Raw genomic sequence first — 7,672 nt, 5'->3', positions numbered from 1 at the left:
AGGAAAGGAAAGGAAAGGAAAGGAAAGGAAAGGAAAGGAAAGGAAAGGAAAGGAAAGGAAAGGAAAGGAAAGGAAAGGATATGGAAATTAGTGGGCTTGTAAACAGACTCGAGCAAGATGGCCAGAGGAGGGGTGTGTGCGTGGCAACGGAGGCGGGCGCAGCCCTCTCGTGTGCGGGGTGCCGGAGCGCAGGCTGGGCCCCGCCGCAGGCCCACCCGCGGAACTCCGCGGCGCGTCGTGTCTCCCTCTGCCCAGCGCCTCTCTCATCCTCTCCCGCTCGGCCTCCCTGCGCCCCGGAGCGGCGCTCCCCGTTCCCGGCCGGGCCAGGGCCGCCCGCCGCCGCTCCGCCGCCCGCGGCGCGCCCTAGCAGCGGGCCGGGGCTGGCCGGGGCGGTGCGGCGGCAGGGGTGCGGCGGAGGGGGCGGGGGGGCCGCGGAGCCCCGCGCCCTGACACACGTACCATTCGCTCAGGTTGGCGGCGGGCTGCGCGGGCGCGGAGGGCTCGGCGTGGGAAGAGGAGGCGGGGGGCTCCCGGCCGGAGTCCGAGGAGGGGGATACCAAGGAGGGCGTGGAGGACTCGTAGCCGGAGCTGGGAGGAGGGGATTTGCAGTGCACTTTCATGTGTTTTCTCAGGGAGCTGGGGTGGGTGTAGGACTTGTCGCAGCCTCTCACTTTGCAGTTGTAGGGCTTGTCGCTGGTGTGGACGTGCGAGTGCTTCTTCCTGTCGCTGCTGTTGGCGAAGCGTCTGTCACAGCCCTCGAACTCACATTTGAACGGCTTCTCCCCTGCAGGAGGCAATGGGCGAGCACAGCCATTAGCGACGGCGGCCGCGGAGCAGGGAGCGGCGCGTCCCGGCACACCCCCCCTTCTCCCCTCAAGCCCGCAGCCTCCCCGGGCCAGTCTCTCCGTCCCTGGCACGGTTCCTCTCCCCGGGGCAGCTCCCCTCCGGCCTCCGCCTGCTCCCTCGCCACCGGCCCTGCCCTTCCCCGCCCGCCCCCCTGTGCTGCCCCCGCGCCGCCGCCCGGTGCCCGCCGGGCTGCGCAGCCGGCTCCGCACCGGGAGCTCCCTGCCCAGCCAGCTTGTCCTCCCCCTTCCCCTGCCCTGTGTGTCAACGTGGGGTTTTATGCAAAAGACAAAGCCCCAAGATAAGGAAAACTTAGAGGCCAAGTGGTCGTTCCGGGCAAACAACGAACGCGTGTTGTCCCGGCAGACCCCGATGTCCTGCAGAAAGAGGGGTCAGTGATTTATCCCTCGGAAGGTTTTTATGTTAAATACATTTCTCACACTGCCCCAGGTGCACGTGGAAATATTCATAACCCGGCTAGATCACATCTCATCCACCCCATTCTTGCACTGATTACAATCCCGTGGAAGATTCGCATCCCCCTTCCTTTTCCCGCTGCCCGGCTTGCTGATATCGTGTGTTAAGGCACGAAATCTTTCAAAAAGACATTGATTGTGGGGGGTAAAACGACAGAAATTCAGCAGGACGATGGCTGGGCCTGTGTGAGCCACTGTCGTGAGGGCAGAATTCCTTTTCCATGGCAGGAATTGCAATCGGGATTAATTTGGCTGGTAATATGATAAGTGACGTTAAGTATAAAAGAAATATAATCGTGCTGTTAGAATCGTGTGAAAGTTTAATCTTGAATCGTGTGGACCAGGAATGGTACAAGGTATATAGAAGATTTTCAAGGAAACACGCCACAGACAGCTTCGGGATGAAATGATGACTACATTGTTGTCACTGATAACAGCAAACTGCAAAATCCTGCTCGCCAAGCAGTACCCAGGTCTTGCCCCAACCGAGTATGAAAATAACCTCCTTAACCGTCAAAAGCCAAAAAGTATCAGGGCGCAGAGGGCACCACAAAAATATACGGCCGAACTTTAAACGTGAAGTGCAAACAAAGCCACTGTGTTCACCATCATGGCGTATGTGGTGGAAAGGACGTCCAATATTTGTAAAAGCTTCCAGGTTTTGTTTTTATTTTCGAATCTATTGGTTTGTGGCTTTTTTTCTCCTCTCAGTTCATCACGATCAAATTTCGGAGGGACGCAGCCCACCTCGCGCTCGGCTGCGAACAGAGGCACATAAAGGAAGGCATTCCAAATATTTCACATGAATGCACTTTACGCAAGGTGGGTGGGAAAGAGCTCATGGCTCCGCGTTTAAAGTATATCCTTTCCGCACTGTAATAACCAACGAGGAGCTCTCACATCCTGCATCGCTAACATTTGCACAGAGGATGGGTAAATATCTGGCGTGAGAGGGAAGAGGTTAAAAATAAGGTCCCTCAGAAAAGGGTGCGGGTCCTGTAACCAAATACTGTCGACATACGGCGGTGCACAGACACACGCACGCATATAATCTAATTACAGTTTCACCTAAGGAAACAATTTGACCTTCAGCATCTAAGTTGAGACAACAAATCAAGGATATTAGTGTAGTACAAGCAAGCAGTAAGTTAGGAGACCCCAGGGAAAGCCATCCTCATAAGCACTCTGCTTGTACAAAGTGAGTTACATTCAGGTAAAAGCGGGCTGCGGCGCATTCCGCTTCCCCGAGAGTTGAAAAATGTTCAACTTCGCTTAACCCCCTGAAAGAGCCACTGAAAAGTCCCTCCGTACAGTCCAGTTTCAAGTGGGAAGAGGGCAGCATTTTCTCAGCTGCCCGGGTTGCATTCTCTGAACGCCTCAATAAAGAGGAGCCATCCGAGCCATTTGCAAGTATTCCCTTCGCGAGAGCAGGTTTTCTTACGTGGAAATCCCTACCCGGCAGGGAGAGGACATTTTACAGGTCCGGGCTGCCGCAGCCCGGGCACGGAGGTGCAGCCACGCAGAAAGTTCCCCGGGCGATGGAGAAGCGCAGGATCTCAAACCGCCATTTTACCCCCACACTTGTAGCTGGGCAAAAGTGCTCAGTGAAATTCAGCTTGGAAATTGTGGCATAATCCCCCGTCTCCGGGAGTGGATTAAGGTATTTACCAACTTCTCCGGGAGGGGGGAAAGGATGTTCGGGGGCGGGGGGGGGGGGACACGGAGGTGGCGGCCCCCGGGCTGCGGGAGAGGCGCGGGGGCGGTGGGGGCCGCCCGGGAGGGAGAAGGGCTCCGTCCCACGCCTCGTACTATTGTTCCTGGCCCTCTGGGAAGGAGGCGAAGCCATCCCTGCCCGTCCTGCTCGTCCCGTTCCCGCCGCTTTAACGGCCTTCTCCTCCAACCTGGAAAATTCGCACCTCGCCAGAAATCCCTCTGCCTGCTCCCCGGCCTCGGAGAAATCAGAAGTCATTAATATTTGAGGAGGCAATAATTTTCCTGTTGAATCTAGAACTGTCTTCATGAATAATTCGTAGCGAGTTCTATTAGGGTTTCAGAAACATTGCGTTTTTGACAACTTCTGGGTGTTTAATAGAAACGGTGGAACCATAAAGGCCCCGCAGGAGTTTTCACAATACAGCAATTAATCACCGGGAAAGTTAAAGCGAAAAGTACAGACGCGCGGAATGATGTTTAATAAACGCAAACCTCCGATCTCGGGTTTGCCCTGGACCTGCCTCTCGGATGTAGGTCAGTTTTCCCAAGAATTTAACCATTTTCTGCTTCAGAGACTTCAAACAGTGAGGCCGTTAAAGAGCAGTAAAAGTTTGTTTACTTAAGAAAAACACTGTCATTAAGGGATGAGCTCTCCCGGTTAATGGCTGTACCTGTGCTGATCCGACCAGGAGCTGGCTCGGATACAAGTTATGTGACCCGGGGACGCTCCTTTCTCCTGTAAAAAGGGGGCCAAGAAGGCAGCAGAGGAACATAACTTTGCTATCGCCTTCCCCCCCCCTCCCCCCCCCCCCCGCCCCAGCACACAGACGAGCTATTCATAGAGCAATGGAAAAATAATTAGGTGACGAGTGACGGTCGCTGTAAAATCTCTGTGCTATGTTTAGACGATAGCGATACGAAATTAATATACGTTCTGCATATTATATCACGTCGGGTTATATCATAAAAATGCAACTCCTGGAAAGTCAAGCCCTGCACCGAGCATGGGGGAAGGGGAGTTTTATGAACTGGAAGGCGAAAAAAATCGTTTGGCTGTAAGCAGATCTTACAATAGGATTATGTAGTTTCCCTCGCAGTGCATAAGACTGTAGAGAAGGGGGTGGGAGGTGGAAAACCCTACACTGGAACAGATTAGATTTTCCAAAAAGGGCTTATTTCTTATCTTTTTCTTCAGAGATAAAAAAAAAAAAAAAAAAAAAAAAAAGAAAGAAAGAAAGAAAGAAGAAAAAAACAGCCTGCGCTTCAGACTACAGACACCGGCTGCTAAACTAATTAATACAACTTCACAGGCTGCTCCTGGAAGTGTGAAAACTTTCTACGTGCAATTTCATTAATTATAAATGCTTTCCTGGCCAGAAAAGTTCAAACGTAGTTTAGCAAGATCGGCCATCGAGTTACTTTATTTCCTGTTAACCAGAACTAACAGATGTTTTTGACACATGTCCCAATTTCGCTTAACAGATCTGCAAATGACATTTCAAAATGCACAGGCCGAAACAATACCGGGTTTTCTTCTCTCTCTTTTTATTTTTTTTTTCCTCCCTCCCGAGAATCAGAACTCGCGGCTCCCCATATTTGCGAATGCAGAGAGTCGTTGGAAGGCAATGCTCATTAAAAATGTCAGTGTTATTCAGATCAAACATTTGAAACTCCCTCTGCCCAAAACAAAACTGTTGAACGAAAAGGTCGCAGCTGTGTTATTCTCACAATGTTCGAGCAGCATCATCTCAGCGACATCAGTCAAAACTGACTAGACAAGTTGTAACTTCTATTGTTCACTTCTAATTTGTGAGCTTGCACAATGATTTCATTTTTTCCTCCAACTACTTTAAATTGCCAAAAAAAAATTCCTCGCCTGTGTGAATAAGCAGAAATAGTAGCTATATCACTCGATATTTACACAGACCTACCCGCATAAACACCACAGTAGCCTATTCGCACAACAAGAAAAAAATATGGACGAGAATTCTGAGATTTGTTCTCCCTCTCCCTTTCCCTCCCCCTTTTCTCTCCTCTCCTCCAAACGGTAAAGAAGCAAACAAATCTGAGAATTTATTTTCCAGAAGTACTTGGCGTGCATTCAATAACAGCGCAAAGGATACATTGAAAACAAAATAAAGCAAAACAGTATGCTGAGTAACACAGAGAGAGAGTAAAGAGAGCTTTACATACTGACCTGTATGAGTTCTTTTGTGTATTTTGAGATTCTCTGATCTGGCAAACACTTTGCCACAGCCTGGGAAAGGGCAGGGGAAAGGTTTTTCACCTGTGTGGACTCTGATGTGATTTACAAGTTTATATTTGGCCTTGAAAGGTTTCCCTTCTCTTGGACACTCTTCCCAGAAACATATGTGATTGGACTGCTCGGGTCCTCCAACGTGCTCCACCGTGACATGAGTCACCAACTCGTGCATCGTGCTGAAAGTTTTCGAGCATAATTTTTTGGGAGTCTGGTCCAACTCAATCCACTTACAGATGAGTTCCTGTTTGATGGGCTGCCTCATGTAACGAAAGAAGGCACCCGGGCCGTGGTGTGGAGCCAGATTCACGTTCAGATTCATGCCACTGTAGCTATGAAGCGAAGAAGCAGCAAAAGGATCTGTCCTGGAGGCTGGTACTTGAGTGAAATGTTCAGACCTGGCGTACATTTCTCCAGGTAACCCCAGTCTTATCTGTCCGTTTAGATGGCCACCTGGAGCTGCATGGGGAGGCTGCTCATGGAGTCCAGTGAACAGAGAGGGATTCCCAGCTTCTGAGTGGTGGTGGTGGTGACCATGGTGTCCAGGGTAGCTACCTGTTGTTGAGACAAACAGTCCGTGGTGAGAACTTGCAGCGGGGTGCTGCTCGGTCAGCCCTGGCATGAGTGGGGCCGGCAGGTCTCTGCGTATGAAGAAGTCCCTACCTGCTGCCAGAGCCTGGGCTGGGTGAGAGACGGGGTAAGGGGCTGCTGGTGACTGCGCCGGGCCAAACGCTCCCGTTTGACTAGAGACCACCTCGGCTTGGCCTGCCATATGATGATGATGATGATGATGGTGATGGTGATGGTGGAGCTGGTGGTGGGGATGAGGGGCAGGGCTGAGCTTAAGGGCCGCGGGGTGATGCTGAGGAGGAGGATGAGGAGGAGGATGGTGGCGGTGCCCCATGTGTTCTGGCCGGAGCGGGTGCGGCCCGAGGCGGGACTCGGCGGCGTGCTCCCCCGGCTGCATGGGCGCCGTGGCGTGGGGGTGCCCGGCGAAGCCCGGGAAGCCTGTCATGCTCTGAGGGGGGTGGTGGTGGTGGTGGCGAGGAGCCCCCGCCAAGTCTACTAATCTCAGCGCCGTGTTCCGCCTGGAGAGAGCAGCAGGGTCCATCACTGGGATCCCCAGAGCATCCACGCTCATTAGCTTCTAACGCTAAAAAGTCACCTGACAGCGGGAGGAGAGAGACACAGAAAGGGGGGGGGGGGGGGAGGAAAAAAAAAGAAAGAAAAACCCAAACTTTTTTTTTTTTCTTTCTCCCCCCCCTCAAAAAAACTTTCCCGGTCCCGCTGCTGCGGGGGCGGCGCTGCCAGCGGGTGGACTCGGCGGGGCGGGGGGGGTGGCCGCGAGGTGTCCCCCGTGCCGCCCGTCCACCCGCGGGGCCGGCGGGCAGCCCCACGCCGCGCGGCCGCGGGACGGGACGCGGAGGGACGGGACGGGACGGGACGGGACGGGGGGCGCGGGCGGCCGCGCTCCGCCTCCGGGCCGCGCCGCCGGCCAAACAATCGCCGCGCCTTCCCATTGGCTGCCTCTGAGGTGACGTCACGGATGACAGGTCCCGCTGATGACTGAAAGGGTTGTCGCTCCGTGCGGGGGGGGGAGGGGGTGAGCGGGGAGGGGTTGCGCATGCGCCGCCGACGGTGCCCCTTCCCCCGGTCGCCCCCTCCCCGCCCCGCGGAGCCCCTCGGCCCCGGCCGGGGGCACGGCGGAGCCTGCGGTCGCAGCCCAGCCCGGCCGCGGGAGGCCTTGACCCGGGTCTCCCCACGGGCTGCCCGGCCGCCGGGCCATGGCCGAGCTTCCGCCGCCGGGCTGCGGCCTCGGGGGAACAAAGCCAAGGCGGGCGGGGGGAGCCCCGGAGGGGAGCGCCCCGGCCGCCCCCCCCGGCCTTTGTGCGGTCCCGTTGCCCTGCCCCGAGGCGGTGGGCAGCCCGCGGTGTTCCCCTCCTCCTCGGGAGATCCCCGCCGGTCCCCGCCACCCTGCCGCAGCAGTGGGAAGCGAGGCGTCCCCGCGCCCCCCGCGGTGGCGGGCCCGGGCCAGCCGGCGGGTCCCTGACACTTGTTGACAGCGCGGGAAGCGGGCCCTTCCCCGGCGAAAACCAGCAGCCGCAGCCGCGCCGCCGGCTCGCTTGCCAGGCTTACGCGCTTGGCCTGGCGCTCGGGCCATTGTACCGCCGCCTGAGCCCCGACAAAGGATTCCTGGAAGACTCCCCGTCCCCTTCCCCTCCTCCGTCAAGTTTTAGCAGTTATCCGGTTATTGGCTGCCGGAGCAAGGCGAGAAATCGTGGTGTTGAGGCTGAATCTGAGTGTTTAACCCAGAAGAGGGAGTCTCTCTCCCTTTCCCTCTTTCTCTCTCCCGCAAGCTTGCAGGGTAGTTCCATGTAAA

The 7,672-nt window shown here is 55.5% G+C and overlaps 1 protein-coding gene across 1 annotated transcript; it reads right to left on the bottom strand.

The window, feature by feature from the left end:
• Positions 1-263: 263 nt before the first annotated feature.
• LOC141468494 (zinc finger protein ZIC 4-like) lies at positions 264-6,433 on the bottom strand. Its single transcript, XM_074153590.1, has 2 exons — positions 5,230-6,433; positions 264-784 (listed from the first exon to the last, which is right to left on the bottom strand). The coding sequence occupies exons 1-2, from the start codon at positions 6,431-6,433 to the stop codon at positions 264-266; spliced, it is 1,725 nt and encodes a 574-aa protein (XP_074009691.1).
• Positions 6,434-7,672: the final 1,239 nt, after the last annotated feature.

The sequence above is a fragment of the Numenius arquata genome, chromosome 9 (genome assembly GCF_964106895.1).
Source record: "Numenius arquata chromosome 9, bNumArq3.hap1.1, whole genome shotgun sequence".
NCBI classification, from domain to species: Eukaryota; Metazoa; Chordata; class Aves; order Charadriiformes; family Scolopacidae; genus Numenius; species Numenius arquata.
The sequence above is the reverse complement of the archived record's forward strand: the minus strand, read 5'-3'. Positions and strand labels throughout refer to the sequence as shown.

What these genes read in the sequence shown, in the direction of transcription:
- LOC141468494 (XM_074153590.1), bottom strand. Translation starts at nt 6,433, where the DNA reads ATGAGCGTGGATGCTCTGGGGATCCCAGTGATGGACCCTGCTGCTCTC. An exon ending in ACACAAAAGAACTCATACAG is followed by an intron (nt 785 to 5,229) that starts GTCAGTATGTAA and finishes TGCCTCCTGCAG; the next exon opens with GGGAGAAGCCGTTCAAATGT.